This window comes from Phyllostomus hastatus, unplaced genomic scaffold (genome assembly GCF_019186645.2).
Source record: "Phyllostomus hastatus isolate PE091 unplaced genomic scaffold, TTU_PhHast_1.1 phas_contig_98, whole genome shotgun sequence".
In the NCBI taxonomy this organism is placed as follows: Eukaryota; Metazoa; Chordata; class Mammalia; order Chiroptera; family Phyllostomidae; genus Phyllostomus; species Phyllostomus hastatus.
The window spans coordinates 10,392,979-10,417,100 of NW_025333999.1; the positions used below are offsets into that span (position 1 = coordinate 10,392,979).

The following is a 24,122-nucleotide window of genomic DNA, read 5'->3' on the forward strand; positions in this document are numbered from 1 at the left end:
TGACACCCTCGGTAGCTTCCCCTTTCCACGTGGAACTTGGCTCCCAGTTAGGCTAGGACAGCATAATGACATCTTCACAACACCAATGTTCAGGGACTTGAGGTAAGACTCTGGCGGAACCAGCAAGTCCTTCTGAGTCTCCTGGCCCCGCACATAGGAGAGGATCACTGCTGTGTTCCCTCCTTGTTGGCAGTGTGGTGGAAGCCTGGGGTTACAGTGTCTGGGACATCACCCATCTCTAAGCAGGCTTCGTCTACTATGCACAAGATCGTCGGTGTGGACGAGGAACTGATCCTCTGCTGGGCCTCTGGGGATGACTCTCAGATGCACAAGGTCCACCTGCCCTCCCAAGGGAACCTCCACCACCCAGGTGAGGAAGCCATCTACTGAAGCTACGGCGCAGGGATCAGGAAGTCGCTACCATCACCGCTGCCGTCCCCATGGCCACCTTGCCGAGAACGTGGTGACCAGACCCTGCAGTGCTGTTGCAATAGGGAAGCCACTGCCAACACCAACTGCTCCTAATGCGAGGACATGTCTAGGACATTGCTAGGCAGCAGAATATCAAAGCAACAGGAAGGTGGCCTCTCCCTTCTCCCTCCCTTCCACCTCCCTGATCTCCCTAGTCCATCTAGTTGGCACAATGGAAGTCACTCTAGACTCCCAGCTGCAAAGGGGTCTGAGAAATGTAGTTTAAAATTTTCTGGACATTACTGTACAAGGAGCAGTTTAGGATGGATGCTGAGTGCCAAACCCCTACACCTACCATATGTGGTGAGAAAATAGTGCTTATAAAAATATTCCAAAGGTTTTCTAAATAGTTCTGGATTAACATTTATTAAAAAATTTAAATATTTATATAATTTTAAAAAATCTTATGCCCCCAAAGATTATGGGCATGTTCTTATTTGCTAACAGTCCGCTTAACCCCTGCAAGGTGACTTCTCCCCACTAATATCACTGTGGCAAAGTTCAGAGGTTTTCCCATCCATTGGAAGATTATATCCTAAAAAGAATGATTCATTTTCATTTTTTAATTATGAAAATAAGTATTTTTTAAGTATGAAAAAATAGTAAAAATAGTTACTTGTAATCCTACATTACTATCATAACCACTTCACTCTTTTGATGAGTATATTTACATTTTTGTAAATGTAACTTTTATAAAATCTTGTTTTTTTTAACCTGACATGCATCCTCACCATTCCCCATGTTGCAAAATGTAACCACAATTTTTAATGGCCCTATAATATTTCTCTAATACATGTGTCATAATTTACTTAGCCATTTCTCTCTAGTTGAACATATAGGTCACTTCCAATTATTTATGACTATAAATACTGCTTTGAAGAATAGCTTCATGAATTTTCAGAGTTTTGTGTCACATTTCTGGAAGCAGGATAATGGGTTAGTGTGTACTGGTTAAAAGGTATCCACTTTTAAATGAGTATCAATGGCTTTTTCTCAATGTTTCTTTATTTTTTTTTTAAACATCAATGTGTGGTCACCTCTTGCAATCCCCCACCCAGAACCTGGCCCGCAACCTAGACATGTGCCCTGACTGGGAATTGAACCAGTAACCCCCTGATTCTCAGGCCAGTGCTCAATCCACTGAGCCACACCAGCCAGGGCTCAATGTTTCTTAAAAATCACCTATGGGCTCTTTTCTGGTTTCTGTGGTGTGAGGAACCAGGAGCAGCAGAGTCTCCCATGGCACCCTGTACACCCTGCACCCCCTGCACAAGGCAGTGCTAGAAGTCCTGCACAGGAACCAGCGCAAGTGGCTGCAGGTTTGGGGTGATGGTGGAGCTCCAGATCAGCTTGAAGAGCTGTGACCCTCAGAAGGACAAACACTTCCCAGGCACCGTCAGCTTAAGTCCACTCCCCACCTCAAGTCCTTGGCTGCATTCTGGGGGACCAGCAGCACTGTGACGAGGCCAAGGCTGTGGATATCTCCCAAATGGGCATCTCCCATGTGAACATCAAGGTGCTGAAGAATCTCAGCAAGAATAAGAAACTGGTCCAGAAGCTGGCCAGGAAGTACGATGCCTTTTCAGCTTCAGAGTTTCTGATCAAGCTGTTTCTAGGAATCCTGGGCTCAGGCCTGAATGAGGCTGGCAGGTTCCCTTCCCAGCTGACCCACAGTGGGACCATAGTGGGCAAAGTGATGGAGTGAAATCCACAATCAAGTTCCACATGAAGAGGCTGCTGTGTCTGGCAGTGGCTGTTGGCTACATGAAGATGACAGATGATGAGCTTGTGTACAACAGCCACTTAGCTGTCAATTTGCTGGTGTCATTGCTCAAAAAGGACTGGCAGAACAGCCAGGCTTTGTACATAGAGAGCACCATGGGCGGACCCCAGCGCCTGTACTAAAGTACACCTTACCAAACCATACTGCTACCATTTAAAAAAGAGGGGCACTTTTGGCAAAAGCAAGGACATTCTTCTCTAGCAAACACTAAACACAAAGCTTGTTTCTGTCTATCACATCCTCACACTCATGTTGTGAGCCACTATTGGCAGCTACCAAAAATGGGGCAATGGGAGCCCTTGGCCTTGAAGCCTCTATTGTTCACATCACTGTACCTCAAATTCCCAAGTGCTGTCAGGGTAGTTGTAATGTGAACCTTGGGACTAGGGTGAGGACAAAGTATGGGCACAGCATTTTCAGGGTCTCCTCCCTTTCATATCTTGGGGCCCAGCTTTCCTGACCAGAAACTTTCTCTGGATAAGGTGTCTGGTGTCGTAGAAGTCAATCAGCTAGGGCCAAATCTTCAGCCCCAGAACATGTGTGTATGTTTAGGCTTGCAAATGCCATGCTTTCATGGCAACTTCCATAAGCAGATCAGTCCCTTATTTTCTGGTTCCTTCCCCTTTCCCCAGATGGAGCAACACAGTACTATTTGGGTTAAAATAAAGAAGCCAGCTTGGGATGAGTTTAAGAACTAGAAGCCTAGAGTCTTAGAAGACAGGCAGATAGATGCAAGGCTGCAACGTGTTATTCTCCACCGCTTTGCAGCTCTAACCAGGGGATCAGACCTCTGAAGACTTTCCAGGCACATCATCTAGGAGGAAAATGGTCTGGAGGTGCCTGCCCAGAAGGCCTCCATCTTGGTTACAACTTACTGTCCTGGTCAGTCCAGGACAGGGTGAATTTAGCCTCTTTGTGAGAGAGAACAAGGGAAAGAACAAATTTAGCTCTCTGCTGTTTGAAGTGAGAGAATAAACATTCAAATAAATTGGTATTCCCCCCTGTCAAGTAGCCTATCACAGGACCCTGAGTTTATGTCCCAGCGCTGCACGGCTATGGCTATGGCTATGGCTATGGCTATGGCTATGGCTATGGCTACGGCTACGGTTATGGCTATGGCTATGGCGCAGCTTGTCCTCACTTCTAGGACTCCCCTCCCACGTGCGACCCTACTTCTTCCTCCACTTCCATCCCGCCACCATAACTGCTCCATGGTGACATTTGCAGTAACTCCTTCCCCACCCCCAGGCCCTAGGAATGCCAGCGCTTGCTGAGCAATGCTGTTTGCAAAACCCTGGGCTCTGGGGACCTATTTCCCCCGAGCTGCTGTTCCCCCTCTTCCTCCAGCCCTATGCATACTCCCTCTGTGGCCCGGCTGACCCTCTCCAGGAACCGCCCCTAGCCTGCTCCTAGAGAGGCAGCACCACCCAAGAGGTGTTACAACTTCCCGGGACACCCCAACGTCTCTTCTCGCCCCCGTCCGGTTGCTTGGAAATTTGCACTGGACAGTGACGTCACACAGGGAGGCGGGTCCCCACCGGCTCTCACGCCAATGGCGCGGTCGCGGCCAGCCCCTTCTTTTCCAGTGATTGGTGTCTCAGGCCCCTCCGCTCCACCCCAGCCCGCCATGGCGTCAAGCGCCGCAGCACCCAGGAGGTGGTTCCCACTTTAAGAAGTGAAGTTTTTTGCCCCCTCCCCCTCCCTGCCCACCTCCTGCAGCCTCCCGCGGCCCGCAGAGCTGGCGAATGGAGCTGCGCTGTGGCGGCGTGGGGAGCCAGGCTGTGGGGCGCAGGATGGATGGGGACAGCCGAGATGGCGGCGGCGGCAGCAAGGACGCGGGGTCGGAGGACTATGAGAACCTGCCGACCAGCGCCTCCTTATCCACCCACATGACAGCCGGAGCGATGGCCGGGATCCTGGAGCACACGGTCATGTACCCGGTAGACTCAGTGAAGGTGAGGCGCGAGGAGACTTTAGCGACGGAGCGAGCAGAGAGGAGAGCGCGCGTGCGTGCGTGATTCCCGAGGGAGGCGATCGGTGCAGCTTTGCACAGTCTTACCACGCCAGCCCACGCGATCCGAGGGTTTTGGCGTCCTGGCTCAGCACGGCTCCTGCTGGTGCGCCCGGTTTCCGAGGCACAGCGAGAGGAGTCCGCCGCCGGTGATGGGTGGCGCGGGCTGCCCGCACGTGCGCGGTCTCTGAGGGAGCTGGCCGCCGGGAAGCGCTAACCACGCTCCAGCTTAGAAACGTGGCCCTCAGCGGGCCGCGTGCCCTCCGGCCCTGGCGTGTAGCTTCTGCTCCCTGGGTATTTTGGTGGTCGCTGGAGTGACAGAGGTTCTCTAGGGTCTTGGCAGCTCTTTTGAGGGTGCCTGTTCGGCGGCACCCTGTGTGATCACCTTTCCTTAGGGCTCTGCACCCCTTCCCCTGGAGTTTGGGCAGCCAGACAGCAGAGAGGTAGTGAGACCTGCAACATTTGCCTTCTCTTTTTGGAGCAGGGAAATGGGCGGGCAAGGAGTGTGTGCGCTGCTGTACAGCTCTGACTGGGTTGTGTAATAGACACTCAATTCTCCAACTGCTTCCCCAGGTAGAGTATTTTTTTTTTTTTTAATTAAGCGTCTCTGCAAGGAGGCAGCTTTAGCCAGGTAGATACTGTCTGTTTGACAGACAGCTGCTCTCTCAGCCTGTACAGGATACAGAGTGCCCAAAGTATAGACTAGTTAGTGTAGGGAAGTACTACTACTATTGACACAATGCATTTTTGTGGGCATAACTCATCCAATTCTTACAGCAACCCTGGCAATGAACAGGTGAAGAAACCGAGGCACAGAGAGGTGTGCCGATTAACCTTCCCAGGCTCATGCTCCAGCTGTCTCCTCTGACTCCAGCCCCACTGTGCTTTGGAAGATGGGGGCCTCTCTAGGTGGCTGTTTTGGTGAAAGGCAGGGCCTACAAAGCCACCCCCCACTAGCTGTCTTGAATGACTGAAGCTGGCCCCACATGAACTGCTTGAAGGCCAGAATGCTCAACTCAGAGGGTTTCCCTGCCCTGGCAGCTCTCAGAGCTGGCAGTCCGTGGCTGGAGAGGCACCTGCCCAGTGAGGGAAGGCATGCTGCTGGCTTTGAGCCTCACCCCTTCTGACCCTTATTGTCCCCGTGGGGAATTAAAGGAATGGTCCTCGCCTACTAGGGTTAGGAGGGGACGGGGCAGATCTTGTCTCTTAGTGTTTCATGGCTCCTCCAGGAAACGCTCTGGACAGATACCAGGTTGCATTTTTATAGGAAAGAATCCCTCCTGTGTAGTGAAATTCCCCATATTTGAAGCTGCTGTCTCAAGTGCCTTGGACAGAGTCCAGGGAAAGTCAGGAGCAGGGAAGTGTCATCTGAGCAGGCAGTGGACCCACTGGGTGGGGGTGGTGAGTGTTCCATTAGGGAGTCGTGCCCCTTCCCAGGCCCTTGCCCTCTGTGCTCCAAGTTTGGTTTGGAGCATCATTTGAGCTTCTCTTGAGGACTAGTAAAAATTAGTCATGCCTTTTGAACTCCCTTGGACACTCTAAGGAGGAATGCCTCTCACATATTTGAATTGTGTGATCTGTGTTCAGTTGCCTCGCTGGCCCTCCTCCGGCCCTCAGATGCTGGTGTATTTTGACCCAGATGTCACTGTGTACCTAGTGTTACTTTCTGTGGCTGTTTTCTCCAGTGGACAGGTTAACACAGTATGTGGCAGAAGGAGCTGGTCTGGCTGTCACCTTATGGGGCTTGACTGGCAAATGAAGCCTTGGGTCAGCTGATGCATAAGGTCTTCTGGGTTCCGGGATTCTAACTCTGACTCTGAATAATGACCCACAGTGCTGCTTCTGTTTTTAAGCATGCAGGCTTGGTTTTAAAGCACCTCTCCTTTTTTGCTACATTTTCAGAAGGGGTAGGAAGGCTTATTCTTTTGCATTTTTTCAGCTGAGACGAAAGGCACAGAGAGTTGAGCCTTTGAGACCCACCCTTACAGGACCCCGGCAGGGCTGCAGCAGAGTGCCCAGGTCTGCCAAGATCAGCATGCTTGTCTGTGCCCAGCCCGAGGCATCAGGGACTCATCCATGCTTCAGCTGGGGCAGAGCTTCATTGGGAGAGACCTTGACTGTGTTTTTAAATGTTTTGGTTGATGGAGACTGTGAGTAATTGACTCAGGAGCCCTGGTTTGGGTTTCAAGCCCTGCCCCTAACTTGCTTCATGTCTTAGGCACTGTTCTGTCCCTCAGTTTCGCCACTCGTAAATAAAATGGGGCTGTACCATTTCACTATTTCTCCCCCTTTTTAACCTGCCCCCCTTTCTATGAGCACAGAACACCCATTGTCCTCTTTTGTTATTTGAAATTTTAAATAATTTTGTCAACTGAAGCCACATCAATGTAAAATGTGTCTTGGAAGAAAATGTTTTCTTTAATTGTTCTAAAGCACACATTTTTCACTTTGATGTTGTGTGTTAAATAGGAGTGTTAGGTGGGCCTTCTTTTTCCGATTTTTCTATCCTAGGTAGGGGGGACCACAGATCGTAAGCAAGCTGCTTGGTTTTATGGTCATGAGTGCAAGAAGCTAGCCTTGCTAATGCTTCAAATTATAATAGTAAATGCACTTTGCCATAAAGTCCCACCCCACTCCCAATGTCACTTGAAGAGCCTGTGTTTTTCAGACTGGGGGTCGTGACCCATTAGTAGGATCCTTTTAAAAGAGACAGGTTGGTGAGATTGCAGGATGCAGTGCCCGGCACGCAGTAAGGGGAAGTGTTGCTCCGAAAAGTTCTGCTTGGGTTTTGTGTGTATGTTTGTCCCTGCGTGGCTGTGGAAAGTGCTCTCTTGGCTGGAGTCATGGTCAAAAAAGTGTGAACTGTACTGAACCTGATGATCAGCAATATCTCGAGCTCCTGCTGTCATCTGCCAGTGCTGCCCTTTCCTGTGTCTCCCTCTCTCACCTGGTTTCAGGGTGGTGGGATGTGAATGTTCACTGATCTGTGAAGGTCCAGGCTCTGGGGACCCGTGGCTGTGTGTTTTCTCCTGTTGGTTCTGAGCCCCTGCAGTGGGACGAGGGACAGAGCATGGGGGCTCCCTAGGGCTTCTGCCAAACAGTTGGCAAGTCCTTGCTCCTTTCCATGTGGGGTTTGCAGCAGGTTTTCCATGAGCTTCTTCCTGGTGCTCCAAAGGGGCAGGTAGACCAGCACTTGGGGTGGATGTGAGAACCTCTGGTCCGAGTGCTCAAGACTGTGGGGAGAATGCCAGGTGGGTGGAGGAGGAAATTCCAGCCAGATTAGGCACACCATGTAGGCCATGCTGAATCCTGCGCGGTGGTGAGAGCAGGGCCCACAGGAAACAGGAAAGATTTGAAGCGAGGGAACATCCGCTGACCCTTTCACAGCCCTTCTCTTGCTTTGCTTGTCAGGGAAACGGTTACCCTGAACTCTGCTAGGAAGAGCCCTCCTTCCCAGCCAGGGTACAGTGGATGGGTGACAGCGTTCTCTCCTCGAGGTGCCGAGCCTTTTGGAAGCCTTGGGTTGGCCCCAGAGCAGGGAAGGTTGCAGCCAGCCCTGCTGAACTCTGAGCAGCACTGTGCCAGGCAGGTGTCAGGACAACCCAGCATTCTTCAGCTTCTGAGCCTGCTCCCCGTGGCCGGAGCTGTGCAGGTTGACTAGGGGGACGTTGCTCAGCGAGGGGAAGGCAGCTGCTGGAGTCCTGTCCCACCCATTTCATTGCTTTTGAAACAAAGTACAGTGTGGCGGATCCCATTGAACTTCAAAAGGGTGTGAGATCCCACAATGCTTTAGTTATTCCGGTAAAATTATAGTGATTTTGCTGTCTCTCCTCCCCTGTCTTGTCTCTTTCAGATTCCTCCTCTCCTTTTCTGTTCTTCACGGGGAGGTGCTTTTCTAAAAGGTGGGTTTGTGGGGGTTGTGGAGTCAGAAAAGGAGCACTGTTGAGTGTCAGTCTTGGTATTTGTGTCCTAAAGTCCCAGGCTGTGTGCTGGCACCCAGAGTGGCACCTAAGGCCTGCATGGCTGAAGGAGTGGGGATCTCACCCAGCCCCAGGGTCAGCACTTGGCCCCATGAGGCCACTCTTCTGCCTGGAAGTGGGGGAGGGATAGGCTGGGCAGAGGGCTTGGAGGGACGACGCCCCTAGCATTATATAGTGGGTGGTGAACGTGGCCTCGGGTGACATCAGCTCCTCCGTAGAGAGAGTCACGTGGAGCTTAATGGGGCTTTAGGTGACGGCGACCGCGCAGGGGTGTGCAGGTGGGTGTTGGGGGTTGCTGTGTGGAAGGGACAGTGGCGCTCTGTCCAGCACTCCCTTCCCTGGGTCCCATCTGGGCACAGCTTTGCTCCCTGTGGCTATCTCCTTCATGAGGGCTGTGTCCCACTTCCTTGTTAGGGCAGGCTTGGGTCTTGACCCCCTTCCACATTCAGGAGGTTGCCTTTCCCTAGCCCTCTGGATGAACTGGCTTGCTTGTATTGAATGAAGCCTTTGAAAAGTCTTTTGAACTCTAAACCCTAGAACTTTCTGTGTCTTTTCCTGTCTCCCCTAATACCCAACCTTTCCCTCTCAAAGAATTTTCTTTGTGTTTGTTTTTCATCTTCCACAAATTGAAATCTGGTCCCATGGGTGCTGGCCACAGGCATATTTGCTGGAGTGCTCTGGGAGGCGGAGGAGCTCTGCCTCACCCAGAGCCAGCCTTCCCCCTCCCCCTTCCCTCTCCCTCTTCCCTGTTCCTCCCCCTTTCCCTCCCCTCCCCTCCCCTCCCCTCCCCTCCCCTCCCCTCTCCTCCCCTCCCCTCCCCTCCCCTTCCCCACCTTGAATGGTCACGCATTTTTCATAGGAGGGATGTGCCTATCACCTTGTCTTGTTTAACTGTAATCCTTCCCTCTAGTGCCTTCCGGACTGGGCTTTCTCACCCTCAGAGAACTACCTTGGGGAGATTCAGAACCCAGTCTTTGACCTCCTGGTTGGGTAGGACACACAGCTTTTCTGAGTTTTAATTTCCTTATCTGTGAAGTGCAGATACTAATTTTCTTCCTGCTTTCTCTGTCCTGGCCCAGCTTTCCAACGCTTCCTCCTTCCCTTGTTTCCCACTGCACCTGTGGGAGTTCTTGGTAACTCGCTCCCTTACCCACTGCGCTGAGCGGTCCTTCTGTCTCCCCGTCTGATAAAAATCCAAGGAAAGGGGTTCCCATCAACTCAGGAGCCTTTTGGTCCACGACAGGGTGGGGGTGGGACTGCTTCCTTCTCTCCGTTACTCCACCATCCTCCTGAGAACCTGTCCTTCCCCTTTGAGGCTCCTGCCATCCACTTTCCCTTTCCTGTCACCCATGCACCTGAGACTCCGAGAGGCAGGAGGTTGAACCGTTCAAGCATGGTCCCTGAGCCGGATGGCTTGGACGGGTCCCAGTTCCCACTTAGGTCTCCTCCCCTGGCTGTGCCCGTTTCCCCAGCTGTAAAAAGGGGGAAAGAGGGCGGCGATGTCCCAGGGTGGCTGTGCGGGCTACCTCCTCAAAACTCTTAGCACAGCGCCTGCCTGCAGCGAACGCTCCCCAGGTGTTGGCGCCATCGTCCTGTCACCCACGCGGTGCAGCCGCTCTCCTCCACTCTGCACACTGTGGTGTGGCGCACAAAGTGCTTCCCCACGAGTCCCGTCATCGCCCCAGAACATCTCCTCTCGGGCCCCTGACTCACATTCAGACCCCTCTAATCCCCCCCGCCCTTCAGGTGGACGTTCTTTAATTCCTGGGGCCTGTCCGAACCCAGGGCCTTCCCGCCTCTGAAATCTTGAATTTGGGCCTTGAACCTCAAACCCCGGTCACAGCCTTCTTGCTGTCACCCTGGGCCGGGTTCCCCCTTCCACCCTGTCCTGTCAGCCTCATCTGGCCTGGGCCCGGATTCTGGCCCATCGCTGCTGCCACTGGACCTGCCGTTTGTCTGCTTTTTCCAACACTGGCCGGCTCAGGCCCCCACCTGGGACAGACTGTCGGTGACTGTCTGTGTGCCCAGGCCTCTTGGGCCCTCTGCCTGTCCCTCCAGGTGTTCTGGTCAGGCTTCCGTCCTCCCCAACCGCGGCTTCAGACCTCGTTCTTGCTTCTGAAGCCCTCCCTACCTCCTCCACTTTTTTCAGCCTCCAATGTGCGGCATCTTGCTTCCTAGTTCGTAGATGAACTGGGAGACCCATCAAAGTCATCTTTCTGTCACTGCCCTCTGACCCCTGCCCCTCCTCCTATAGAAGGTAAGAGGGTGCTTTCTTCCTCTTGCATGACATTGGGGGCAAGAAAGGGCAGTGCATGGGAACCACGCTCACACCTGGAGTTGAATCCTGGCCCCACACCCGGGGCACACAGCTTGACCCCTCCAAACTCAGTTTTCTTGTGTGCAAAGCGAATGCGTTGATGCCAGCGCCTGCCTGACAGGGCTGTGGGGAGAACTCAATGAGGCAACACATGCAGAGTCTGGGTGCGCACACTCTCCATAAATGCCCGTAGAGGCAGTGGTTTTGGTCGTCTCTCTTGAGGCACCCACTTCCAGTATCTTTAGCCTCCCCCCGCCCCATTGGTTCCTTCTTAAAATCATTTATCTAGGTCCAAGTCATTATCTGTCCCATCTAAAATAAACAAGCAAACCACAGACAGCTTACCTTGGCCCCATGTGCCCCAAGGGCCACCCTCTTTCTTCCTGGAAACAGACAGAGGCTTACTGCTCTTTTTATTTTTTTGTCATTAAAATAATAGATGTTACAGAAAGATCTTGGACACTGGGTCTCCCTCCCCTTGTCGCCCCCAGACCCCTGGCGCGTGTGCCCACCACTCCACATCTCCACGATGAACTGGCTTGTTCCCCTGGCCCCTCCTCTGTGGTGACCCAGACACCTCTCTGTGAGGGGAGCCTCGGGACCCTGTGGCTCTCTGTTTGCGCTTGGAGTCTGGCTACTGCTGGGTCCCTTTGCAGCCTCTGGTCTTCCTCAGAGTGCTGCCTTCCACCCTCTTTTCTTCCCCAGGACACACGTCTCAGTTTTCGCCTGGGTCCTGATAACTTGCAGATGGGTGTCTGGTCCAGTCTCTCCGGGAACTGGGTATCCAGTTGCCTCGCCGACGTGTCCACTTCGCTGCCTCATTGGCTCCTCGACCTCGGCCCGTCCAGTGTGGACACACTGACCTGCCCTTGGCCTGCACTCGGCCTGGGCCCCCTCTCAGACACTTGGTGGTCGTCTTCAGTGTCTCCCTGCCCTCCCCTCCCCTCCCCCCACCACGTGCTTCCCAGACCTGGCCGGTCCTGCCTCTGTAACACCTTTTGAGTTTGTTGTTTTCTCCCTGTCGCCACTGCCGCGACCTCGGTTCAGGGACCTGTCCTCTCCTTCTCATTGACAACTTCCCTGACTGCCCAGATTGGACGCAGCACGCCTGCCCCTCGCCCGTGCTGCCGGTGACCTGGCGCTGCTTTGTCCCTCTCCACAGCACTTACCACCTTCTGAAGCACGGCGCCATTTACTTACAGTCGTTATTAATGCTGTTTATTTTAATTTCATTTGTGCTTACATTGTTTATATGTTCTGTTGGTGTCTGTAATGTTACTTATGTCGTTTATGGGCTTGCTCCCCGCCTTCACGGGTAAGCTGTCGTTGGGCAGGAGTGTTTGCCGTCTGGTTCTCTCCGGTGCACCCCCTCGCCAGAAGCAGCTGTGGGTGCCCAGTAGTTGCTCAGTGAAGTGTTTGGTCACTCAGTCGCTACAAATGGTTCGGAGTGGGTCCCGCTCACTGCGGCCTCAGAGCCCTCCAGTTTCCTGGTGGTTTCCTCTCCGTAAACAGGCTGGAGCAGTGATTTTAGCCAGTATGCCGCAAGAATTTTTAAAACATGCAGTACCTGACTATTTAGTCAGGGGTCCTGACCTCTTTTCCCTTAGATTGTCAAATAAAAAAATGACAACAGCCAAGAGAACCATAGCCGTCTGGTGTGAATTAATCAAAATTATATCTATTTTTGTCAGATTAGCCAAAAATACACAATGGGTTGGGGGGTGCCGCAGGATCGTAGTGACTAGTGCACCTGTGCCGTGAGATGGGAAAGGGCGAAGCTCACCGGCAGAGTGACGGCGCCCGTCCTGCCCACTGACTGCATCCGGGAAGGAGCTGCAGCTGGGTTCGAGGGGAACACAACTTTCTGCCTTTAAAAAGCGTCAGGCTGTATGTAGGTGCCAGCTCATGGTGTCCATTGTCAACCTGCAGTCCCGTCCAAGGAAAATCCAGCCCCTTCTTCAGGGTGTAGCGCAGCCTGGGGACCGGGGACGAGGAGCAGCCCCAGGCCTGCAGTTCACAGCGGGCGCAGTCTCCCTGCCTGCCGCTCCCCCAGCTGCCCCTGCTGCCTTTAGGAAAGTCCTGAACTGCTGCGTGGGGCGTGCGCGGAGGCCCAGGTGCCTCCCACACTTGCAAACACAGCCGGCCCCTACGGCTAGCCACAGGAAGGTATTCTGTGAGTGGGGCTGAGGGAGTGAAAGCACCGTTGTTTTCAAGAGATGTGAAGAAAAATACTTTAAAACTGCTATTAAACAAATGCTTGTTTTTACTTTTTGTGTTGTTTTTGTTGATTCCATGATGTGTCTTGGCCACAAAAATATTTTTCTGCCCTTTAGTTTGTCCCTTTTTTGCGGCAGAACCCCCAAGACACAGGTGTATCGTGATGAGTCTGTGAGTCCACCACTGCATTCACTCCACAGGCACTGTGCTGGGCTTCATGCTAGATGCCCGGCAACAAAAGTCCCTGTTCCAAGTGTGCTCCCTATAATTAGACCCTGAGCTTAGGTGAGAGAACTAGGTCCCTTAAAAGAAAAGAAAGGCACAAGTTGGTCTTTACTTTCCAGTGGGTGCAAGGCCGGGGCTGTCTGGACCCTGGGGTGCTCGGGCTGCCGTCAGGTCTGGAGCCTGCTGGGACTGTCCCTTGGGGTTTCTCAACCAGGCACGCTTTAGTCACATCCCCCACCAACGTCACTGACAGGGGCCCTCAGTTCTACAGCTGCCCACCCCCTCCTCACTCCTGAGGTGGTTAGTCACTCTGGAAGCTGAAGTTGGCTCACAGAGGATGACTTTGCAAACACCCCTGACCTACCCGTAATCCCAGACAGGAGGAAGGGCCATTGTCTGGTTACTGCAAGGTGTTATGGTTTCACATTCATGCTTTCTCTCAGAAGAGAAAAGAAAACATGTTGAAATAGAGAGAATTCCCAGCAGCAGCTCGGTTGAAGCAATTGCTGCACAGTAGGTTTAGGAAGTGTCTGGCCATTGTGGGTCAGGTTGGGGGCCTGGTTTGTGTCACTGAGAGAACTTCCCCTGGGACCACCAGCCTCTGCACCCATCGGGCACACCTGGTGGGAGGCTCAGAAATCTGCCACCCCTAGGGTCTGGCTGCCAGAAGCCCCTGACCTGATGCCCCGCCCCCCCCGCAGCCACAGCTTTTGCACTCTGGTGTGCCCAGGAGGGCTGCACTGGGGGATCCTCTGGGCAGGGGTTGGTGGGGGGCATGTGCATATCAGGCTGGTGCTGGCGTGGTGGCCTCTAGAAAGGGCTCCAGACTGGGCAGAGGGAGCGGAAGGCCCATGAATTTAAGTCTAGGTCCCAGCATTAACCAGCTTTGAAAGCTTGGGTGAGCTACTCCTCTGGGCCAGTGTCTCTGTGTCTGGCAGACGACTGTCAGTCTCCTACAATACTGTCATCTGTTTATCTGCTTGATGGGGCTGTTGAGAAGCCCAGGTGGGATCATGTTTGTGGGTGGCTTTCATCAGCTTTCCCACGTCCAGGGGATGATGGGTCGTAGCACAGGCAGCATGCTCAACGACTCAGAATAGAATGGTTCAGGTTAGCTGCGCAAGCGCTGGGGCCAGACTGCCTGGAGTGGCGGCTGGCCAGGTTGCTGAAATCTCTCTGTGCCTTATTTTTCTCATCTGTGAAATGGGGATAATAACAGTACCTACCTGCTGCTATGGGAATTAATTATGACACACCTAGGGAGTAAAGAATAGTGGCAGGTACATGGTAAGCACTCAGTATTAGCTTCTATCATCATTTCTGGAAGTGTTATTACTTGAATGCCTGGGTAAGCTCGAATGTTGCTGTTGCAATTGTGTATTGCAATTTTTTGGATTGTTTCATCCTACGTGCTGTCATTTGATCCTCTTATTTCTTTGAAGGTGGGAAAAGGCTGTCTCATTTCCTAGATGGAAAAACAGCTTCAGCAAAATAACATGCATTGGCCAACTCAAGCCTCTTTCTGCTACACCAGAGCTGAAAGGGGAGAATCGGGAAATTGGGTAGGAGCAAGCAAGTGAGGTGCTGGGGTGCGAAGTCAGATGTTAATGACGGCAGAGCCCTGGAGCTGGGTCCTGAGAGAGGAGAGCATGGGGCCCCAGCTGCATTCTTGGAAGGGAGGGTCTGGAGTGGAGGGAGTGCCAGCCAGAAATCAGAGCAGGGCATGGAAGAAGCTAGGGCTCTAACATATCGGCAAGAGTTTCTTGATCAAATACTCCAGTATGGAGGGCAAGGGGATGATGACAAGTGGTTATTGCCATAGGGTATTTTTGACTTCGCTGGGCTTCTCTGCTATTGCACCTTCTCATTTTTTAGGGGTCAGCTTTGGACTCAGTGTAATGATTTGAGTTTGGACTGGCCTGAAGATTTCTTTTCAGATCACAGCATAAAATGAGCTGTTGGGAAGAGCGGTAAATCAGAGCTCCTCAGTCTGCTAGGCTGCAGCTTTCTCTTCTTCAATAGGGAAGAGTAACATTGCCTGTCTTGCTCTCCTTTCGGGCCCGCTTACTACACCTAGGAAGAAAATGCAGCCAGGTTTGCTGTGAACACAGCTTAAAAATGATAAAGCTTTGGTTAGGTGCCAGGCCGTGGTATTTATTATCCAATTGGATCCTGTTAGAGGGGTGAGGTTAGCTCATTGGAATGGGAAATAGAGGCTCCCTTCCAGGGACCATAGGAGTCACTGCAGCTGTGCGGCCTTGGGCGCTTGCCCTCTCTCCTTGCACAGTGCCTCCCGTCTGTCGGGCAAACAGCAAGTTATACTGCGAGCATGCTCAGAAGTCAATTTACAGCTGGCAGTGTCGGACGGCAGTGGGAGGAGTGGGCATGGCCGCTGTGATGAAGGCTGGTGAAGAACTAGGCTGCCGTCAGGAAGACAGCAGTGTGCCAGGGCAGTTAGGGCCCAGTCACCTCTGTAGGGTTGTTATTGTATATTCACTTTTACTTGTTGAATGAGTCTGCCCCTTTGAGTGCCAGGCACATGAGGCTGGGGACAGTCCCACCTTGGTCCTTCCCGTCTCTGTTTTCCTTGTTTGCTCATGATGCTGACATAGCAAAGTATGAGGGGAAGGTGGTAGGACACAGATGCCTTTGTCCTGGGGTCCCCGTCCTCCTTCCCTCATGCCGCCCACATTGAGAGTGTTGCTGGCGCCTGGCCTTGACCTGGGCCTGGCGGCGTGCAAGGAAAGTGCAGGGTGGACAGGGCCACCCACAGGAAGTTCGCCAGCCAGGCCTGTGACTCTCGGTGCTCCACCCCCTTGGAATAAAGGGTGTCCTGCAGGTGACCGGTGCTGGGCAGAGCCTGGATTAAAGGAGCCGGGTGGCCGGCTGAGGACCTGATCCAAGAAGTCAGACTGGAGAGGTGGGGAAGCCTTTCCAAAGGACAGAAGATACCTCTGTTTGTGCTAGTGTGTGAGGGTAGGGGGCAAGCCCAGGGTGTGTTTTAACAGAAGAACCAAGCCCGCCTTTCCTTAGTCACTGTCTCCACAGCTCCTTTGCTAGATGTGGGCTTGTGTCAGCCTGATTCAGAGAAATCTCTCCTGAGGCAGAGTTGAAAGGTATTTGCAGAAATGCAACTTCATCCTTTGGTCTTCACTGAATGACTCAGTTAACCAAGGAGCGGGGTAAAGTTGTGTGTCAACATGTAGCAGGCACTAGGGAGCCAGGCGGTCAACGCCTCTGAGGTCTCTCCCCACCGAGGCATGCATCTGGGGGGAGGACAGCGATGAGCCTGTCCCCAGGGGACCTGACCCTCAGGAAGGGGTCCAGGAAGGGCTCCTCGAGGAAATGACATCTCACCGTCCACATCTAGACAGAGGGGGATTTGGATGTTCATACAAAGCTGAATGATTCTCTCTGTCCCCCAGAATGCCACGGCCTGGCCCCAAGGGGCCTGACCATCATCAGGATACCTGCACCCCCCGACAGTCTGCTTTTGGGGTTCTGCCCTGAGTCTTCTGACTGCAGAATCAGCTGAGAAAGTTCTGTGGTTCGGGGTCACCATGTTGGGGCCTCCAGGGGGACCTGCCCTCCTTTTCTGACATTTCTTCTTCTCCCCACGTCCTGAACTCCCTGTTTGGCCACCAGATAGCTGTGTGTTGGCTCCCAGACAAGCCTGGCCTCTGCCCTGGGTGGGGACACTCACTGCTAAGCCGAAGACCAAAGGAAGGTGGGATGAGGAGGAAGGGGAGAGAGCTGTTGTGTTAAAGAACTTTCTGCTCATAATTTGTCCCTATTAACGGTTGACATTAGTGGCGCGTGCCCGCTGGAAGTGCAGCCGTGTGATTTGTGGAGGCTCAGGGAGTAACCGTATGACCTTTACCAGCCCATGTCAGTTTACAGGGTGACGAGCAAGAGAGCTGACGGACTGTGTGGGTGACCACTGTGCTTTCTGAAGGACAGAGATGGACCTGGAGCCCGCAGCACTGTTCTGGACGCTGAGCTGTGTCTCTGGTGGACCCTCCTATGGAAGGCAGAGGCCTCGGCCCCCTGGGCTTGTCCATCAGTCTCCACAAACTGAGATAAAGGGCCTGAAACTGGGCTCTTGTAGATTTTCCTCCTGGCTCCTGTATCAGTGCCAGGTTCAGACAGACGCTCCTGGATCTTACAGCGTGGGGAAACTGAGTCCTGCTCCTCCCAAAGGCCAGTCTGGCGGTATGGGTGAGAACGGGCTGACCCCAAGGCCAGGCCTCTGTGTCTGTGTTGGCGGGCTTCCGGGCACAGGAGGTCCTCGTTACTAAATCTGGTTGCCGGGTGCTTTGGGGAGGACGCGTGTGGGCCTTTTCTAGTGTTGTTAGACAATACGGAGCTGATACTCGGACAAAACAGAAGAGGGAGATTTGATCTGGTTTACGTGACCCACAGAAAATGATCTGTTAGGGGAGAGGAGTTGTCAGTGAAAGGGTTAAACACCTAAAGTGTGTGTGAGACTAGAGAGCTCTCCTGTAGTGTAATTGGGTTTAAATTTTTCCCCTTGTATCTGGACTTCTCAGTCACTGAATTAATGCACATTATTTATCATGCAGGCCAGGAAGGATGACACTATTTATTATGCAGGCCAGGAAGGGTGACACATTAACTAGACTCGCTTTGGAAATGACGGAAGACTCCTAGTTAGCCATGACAGCTTCGGGAATACCAGATTCAGAAATGTGAAAACAACAGAATAACAACCAGAAATACATTGACAAGTTAAAATGGCTGTTAGTTCCTTATTTGCTTCTAAAACAAGTCTTTCAGGTTTTGGAGGAAGGTAGAGAAGAAGGTTGATACCTGGGTTTGTTGTGATGGGGTGTGAAGTGGTACAGTCCTGGGTGGCCACAGGGCCCACTGATCCTTGGAGTGAGTGCTGCTCCGCCAGGGCTGCGCCAGGGCTTCGGAGAAGGGGCTGGCCAGGGGCACTGCCCCTGGCATTTGGGAAAGAATTAGCTTTAATACGCTTCCCTTGAGTGTCTCTTCCAAGGGTCTCTTGTATTTTCTGATAATCTAATCATAAGATAGTTTATGAAATTCTCTTTCAGATCCTAAAAACGGAAAGTTACCACAAAGCTGGGCCTTTACCAGAAGCTGCTTTAAACTGAAAACAGATACCTGATCTCCAAGCAGCCGGAGTGGAAGGGACAGGGAGAGGCTTTGTCAGCCCAAGAACCAGCGTGGGGTTCCTGGGTGCGGAGGGCCGGGAAGGGGACTTGGAGAAGCAAGGCCAGAGCAGAGTGTTTCTGTGTGAACTCGTGCATCACACTTGGGTTTACATTTAAGGGTGAATTATAGTCAGGTTCAGAGGACCAGAGGCCTGCCAGCTGAGCGGCCCTGGGGGGACACTAGGCTGGCCTGAGGCTCCGGTTTCTGCATCTGTGGAATGGCAAGATTGAACTCTAACTCAACCATCTCTCAGGAAGTTTCTAGTTCTAAAATGTTCACTCCTTATTTCCCCATGGAGCAGTATACCTTTGGGGTGCCTTTTTTAAAAATTCTCATCTGAGAATATATTTATTGATTTTTTTTTTTAGAGAGAGGAGGGGAGAGAGAAGAGAAGCATCAATGTGAGAGAGAAGCACTGATAGATTGCCTCCCATACACACTGACCAGGGATTGAAACCCCAACCTAGCTACGTGCCCTGACCAGGCATCGAACCTGTAACCCTTTGGTGTATGGGACAATGCTCCAACCAGCCACCCAATGCTCTAATGAGCCACCCGGGCAGAGCTGAGACACCCACTTTTGATTTTGGTTTAGGGGACAAATGGAGCCTTTCTAGAAATAATTACAACAACTTTGAGTGTGAAGTATAGACTTACAGGCACCTTTTTTCCCTGGGAGGAAGCTAGGAAGACCCCTGCCTGCAACTCTACCCTGGGCTAAGGAGCAGGGAGAGGACCCAGCTGCTGATATACCATTTGGGACCCTGCACCCCCAAGTGCCTGATTGGAAATGACTGTTTGTTTAAATTTTTGAAACCTCCAACCACAACACTTAAAGGCTGCAGACCATTCATTCAGGCAATTCCAGAAATGCTGACTGGCCAGAGCCCCACCCTGGAATCTAGGGGAGCTGGGAGCAGATGCTTCTGGAAGGCCCTGTTTATAGCTCAGACTCCTTCCTGACGGGGACCTTTTACAAGTGTTCTTCCAGGAAGCTGAGTCATCGAGGGGGTCAGCCGGCATGGCCAAGGTCGGACGCCCAGTGTTGCCACTGGCAGCACAGAAGGGGTTGGGCTGGGTGCCCCAGCGTTTTGGGGTAGCGGTGGTGGGAGTGACAGGCTGGGGGAGGCTTGCAGCAGTGTCTTCCCTCCTGGTGACAGGAATACCATTGCTCCCTCGGTTTTTGCTGCCTTAGGCTTCACAGTGAGAAACCTCTTGGTTCATCCACCTCATTGCTTCCCACCTTCCTTCTCCTCCATTCACGAATCCAAGGTGGGAGGCCAGGACCAGACAGACAGACACACAGTTCGAAGGCCACGGTCTTTAGGGCTCATCATGTTCTCCATGTCCTTATGTCCTTCCCAGGCCCACCTTCTGGAACTCAGCAGGCTGCCAGAGACACCAGCCTCCTCAGGCCTCTGTCCGCATCCCACGTACCCTACCAATGCCCCCAGGAGCACCTTGGCTCCTATGCTTCACCTGCCCTACTGCCCCCAGCCTGCAGGCCTCCATTTCACAGTCATATCTGGGCCCCTCCCCAAATCTGACCTAGCTAGGTCCCCTGCTATTGCTGCCGCGGCCCCTCCACCTGCTTTGCTTCAGGACATTTAGAGTTCGCCATTATTTATTTGTATGATTTTTGGTTTACTCATTCCATCCCAACTAGGCTAAAGACTCCTCGAAGGCAAGGACCTGTGCTCACTCTGCTTGCTCCCGCACCCCTGAAGACATGCTGACACTTACAGGGCAGGGAGGACTTTCTGGTGGAAGGACCCTGCTTTCCCAACTGGAGGCTACTGCAGGCTGGCCCCTCGCCTGCGTCCTGGGCACCCCCTCTCCCGGAAGCCAGACGGCTGCAGTTTAGATCGCACACCCCAGCGCTCGTTTCCAGGTCAAGGGTTTGAGTCAGCACGAGATCTTACCCAGGATTGAGGGCTCCTGCTCTTCCTGTTGGCTTCCAGTAAAACTTAAAAATGACTTCCCAAAATGCTCGTGAAATAATTTGTACCTGTGAATGTTGTATGGGCAAGTGGACCCCAGAGTCTGAAAAAGTGACTCTTTAGGATGCTTCCTTTTGGGTTCTTTCCCCACAGACCCTGGGAACATCAAGCCTGGGGTTCTGGTGTTCTGTCGTCTTTCCTGTTGCTGTCTGATAGGAAAGGTGTGTGACCAAAGCAGCAGAATGTCCCCTCCTGCTGTGACCAGGCCCTGCCTCCACGCACATCGTCCAGCATTATGCAGATAACCGAGCAGTCGTGTTTGTGGGAAATCTGGCTTCGGGAACGTCTGGGAAATTTACCTGGACATTCACTGAGAACACTAGTGTTCCCTGAGCCCTGGACCTGACCCTGATGGGGTTTATGTCCTTGGCCGTACCCCAGGTGGTAGAACCCAGAAAATGGGCAGGCGCACCAGACTTCAGAACTCAGATCCTCGCCAGATGGAGAGCCATTTGGAGAAGGGGCTCCCAGGGCCTGCTTTGTAAATGCCTATGGGAGAAGTTTAGTGCGTGTCTGAGCCCTGGACCGTTGGTGTAGTGCCCGTGTGAGCTCGAGCGCCGTGTGGGGCCCAGACCACTGATGGACGAGGCTGTCCTTTCCCTTGTGTTTCTCAGACTTTAATGGGAGACAGGCCTGCAGACATATCATCGGATGTAATTACAAGTAGAGGAATGAGCAATAGAAGGCTGGCGACAGGGCTGCTTTGAGAAGTCCTTTTCCTGTGGATAATAGGCTAATAGTGGGGCCTGCCTCAGAAGGTGTGGCCCCGTGAAGGGCTCGGACGCCGGGCTTGCAGAACCTGGCAGGACCACACTTGACTTGAGAACTAGCCATGCCTGGGCCCTTTGAGTGGCCCAGCTCCCTGGGCCTGTCCTTGTGGGTTCCAGGGGCGCTGTCACCCCTGGCGCTCGGGGCCCCTCTGCTCCCAGGCTCCGGTGGCCTCTCCCACTTGGCAGGTTTTTGGCAGCTACCTCCCTGCCTGAGCAGCTGGAGTCCTGGTTCTGGGAAAGTACCTCTGGGGTGGCACAGGCAGCATCGTAGGGGTGTGGGGCCAGTATGTGGGAAAGAGCAAGGATTCCAAGTCTGCATCTTAAGCATTTCTGCTTCCCGTTAAAGCATGGCTTTCCGATCAAGAGCCCCTGGGCTGACCTTCCAGGTGCTTCCTTCCGAGGAAGGATCTGTAGCCAGAAATATTGCTGTGTCCAGGGGATTGCACGGTGCGTTTGGGACCCCCCCCCCCCCCCCGGCTGCCTTAGTTGAAAACAGACAGACACTGAGGAGACAAAGGAAACCAAGGAAGTTATTTGATTGTGACAGGGTTTCAGACTATGACATGCATGTGGGAGGCGCTGTTGCTTAGCTTTAGGATTGTTTGAGGGTTACTCTCTCAGCCTCTTTGAAGTGTGCAGTCAGTAGTGTTAATAAGCACGTTTACATTGTTGGGCAGCCAATCTCCAGAATGTTTTTATCTTTTCAACCTGAAACTCTGTGCGCAGTAACAACAGTCCCCTTGCCCGCTGCCCGAGACCCTGGTACCCCACCCCCCATTCTAACTTCCTACGAATAAGTGACATCATATAATACCTGGCTTTTTGGATAATGGCTGCCGTATTACCTAAGTAGGTGTCGGAATTTCTTTCCTTTTTGAGGCTGATAATACTGCAGTGGACATATCTACCACATTTTTTCCATTCACCCATGGATGGACACTTGGGTTGCTTTCACCTTTTGACTATTGTGAATACCACTGCTGTAAACCGGGGTGTGCAACTGCCTCTTTGAGTTCCCACTTCCAGTTCTTCTGGATATGTAGCCAGAAGTGGGATTGCTGGGTCCTATGGTAAATTTCTGTTTAATTTTTTAAGGACCCTCCATACTGTTTTCTGTGGGGGTTGCACCCTTTTACCTCCCACCAGCAGTGCACAAGGGTTCCAATTTTTTCCACAAGGGTGGGATTTTTTTCTTACCTAGGTGTTTTAAAGCTGATGCGTGGATATGTAGATCTAGCTCCCTCCAAATAAAACGTACGTGCACACACTTATTTTTCGAAGACTTCTTTACTGGTTGCATAGATTTAGAATGCTAGAAGCCAAAAGGACTTCCTTAGAGACAGCCTATTAACTCCATTTATTCGTTGGACAAATATTGACAATTGTCCTATATGGGTGAACAAAACAGAAGTCCCCTGCCCTCATGCGTGTACCTACCGGTGGGAATTCCTGTTGATGCCCAGCCAGGTGAAAGGGCTGCTTGGAGTTCTGAGGGGATTTGGAGGCAGAGCTCATGGGAATTTGGGTCTCTGGCACTTAGAACAGGGCTCTCCGAAGGAATTTTGGTGCACATTATGGGGGATCGTTCCTGTCAGGAAAGTGAGCCACACTTCTTGGAAACATCCAGTCCTGCCAGGTGAGGGGAGTGTGGGGCAGGAGCAGAGCCCACAGAGGGCTCTGTGCCCAGGCTGCACCATAGCTCAGCTCAGCCCCATCTGGCTGTTTCCGACAGTTTAGAGGCCAATGAGTCCTTGAACAGCAGGACCTCATGGGAACGGGTGCCAGTCAGCCGTGTCAGGGAACCTTGGTATTTAGGTCCCTGTCCCGGCCTCAGCCTGGCACCAGTTCAGTGTCTGCAGAACTGCCCTTGGCGCTGAGCAGTCGGACCAGGTGAGCGAGCTTCTGCAGCACTGTCATCTTGGGCCCTTTGTGCCTGTGTAAACTTGGCACAGGTGACTTTTTTCCCTGACCTCTCTAGCTGTCTCAGTTTCCTTTGTTACACAAGCAGGATCAAGGTAAGTGGCTGATGCACTCTTTTAGAGAAGGGAGGGAAGAGAGATGACTGTAGGAGGGAGTCGGGGGACAGAGTCCCTTGTGGGGCTGCTGTGGGCAAGTCCCCTTGCTCACCTGGGACTCACTTGTCAAAAGGGGCTGCTCAAGAGGTGGTGGCAGTGGCTGTAGTTGTCCAGTTTTGGTGTGCAGGTTGCTGGGGTGCTTGCTCCCAAGCAGGCCGGATCCCCAGGGTTTTATGAAGGAATGAAGAGTAAATGTGACACATCCTAGGAAGTCACTGTTTATGCAAAAAAACCCCACCAAACTATACATAAAAGCAACAGCAGGGAGTGCCAGCTCCCAGGCAAGGGGCTTTTCATTCATTGTTTCCTTTAATCCTCCTAAGTGGAGCCTTGAGGAAATAGGTGCAATTACGCATTTACGGATAAAGAGACGGGGCTTTGCCTGCTAATGTGCAAAGGTGCAAAGGTAGGAGCAGCGCTCTGAGGCTGGTAGGTGCCTCTGGAACGGGGCCGCTGTGCGGTTTAGCGCCTGTTTTATACTGCAGTCTAGCGATTCAGTTTAAACCTGTAATGAGATCCTTTGTGTCATGTGGTCATTTATCAGCAAGCAGGGGAATAAGCCCTCACTTGCTAGGCAACAGCAAGATGGCTTTGGTGGTGGTTCTCAATATTTCAGAGCCATTTGTATTAACATAGATGGTGGGTTAGGGGACATACAGGAGCCTGTCTGGAAATAATCACAACTATGATAAGCATCTGTGGAGCACTTACTGTACTGTACTGTACTGTACCAGCTGGTTGATGTGGCTGGGTGGTTGGTGTGCTTTGTCATTCATCCATCGCAGTTAGCATGTGAGATGAGAGTTTTCACAGGTGAGGGAGCCGCTATTCATTTAGTGACTTCCCCAAGTGCACCCAACTGCAAAACATGAGAGGATTGTACTGTGAGGTAGTTGAGGACAGAGGCCATCTTCATGTCCAGGTCCTAAAACGGCCTCAGGCATGGAGCAGAAAGTCAATATGTAATTGTTGAGTGAATGGATGAACTTCCAAGCCCAGGGGACTGATGAGCATTGGGTGGGTGGTTGAATGAGGTTTCATAGAGATCCGTGGTTGGGATGTTCAGCAAACTGT

General features: G+C 52.4%; 1 protein-coding gene and 1 pseudogene across 1 annotated transcript in view; both read left to right on the top strand.

The window, feature by feature from the left end:
• Positions 1–258: 258 nt before the first annotated feature.
• Positions 259–2,376, top strand: LOC123828589 (annotated as a pseudogene).
• A 1,505-nt stretch (positions 2,377–3,881) lies between these two features.
• Positions 3,882–24,122, top strand: part of SLC25A37 (solute carrier family 25 member 37) — a 35,568-nt gene continuing 15,327 nt past the window's right edge. The window contains exon 1 of the mRNA XM_045853401.1: positions 3,882–4,209. Within this exon, the coding sequence (XP_045709357.1) occupies positions 4,000–4,209 (210 nt within the window). The 5' untranslated portion in view covers positions 3,882–3,999. The remainder of the gene's footprint in view (positions 4,210–24,122) is intronic.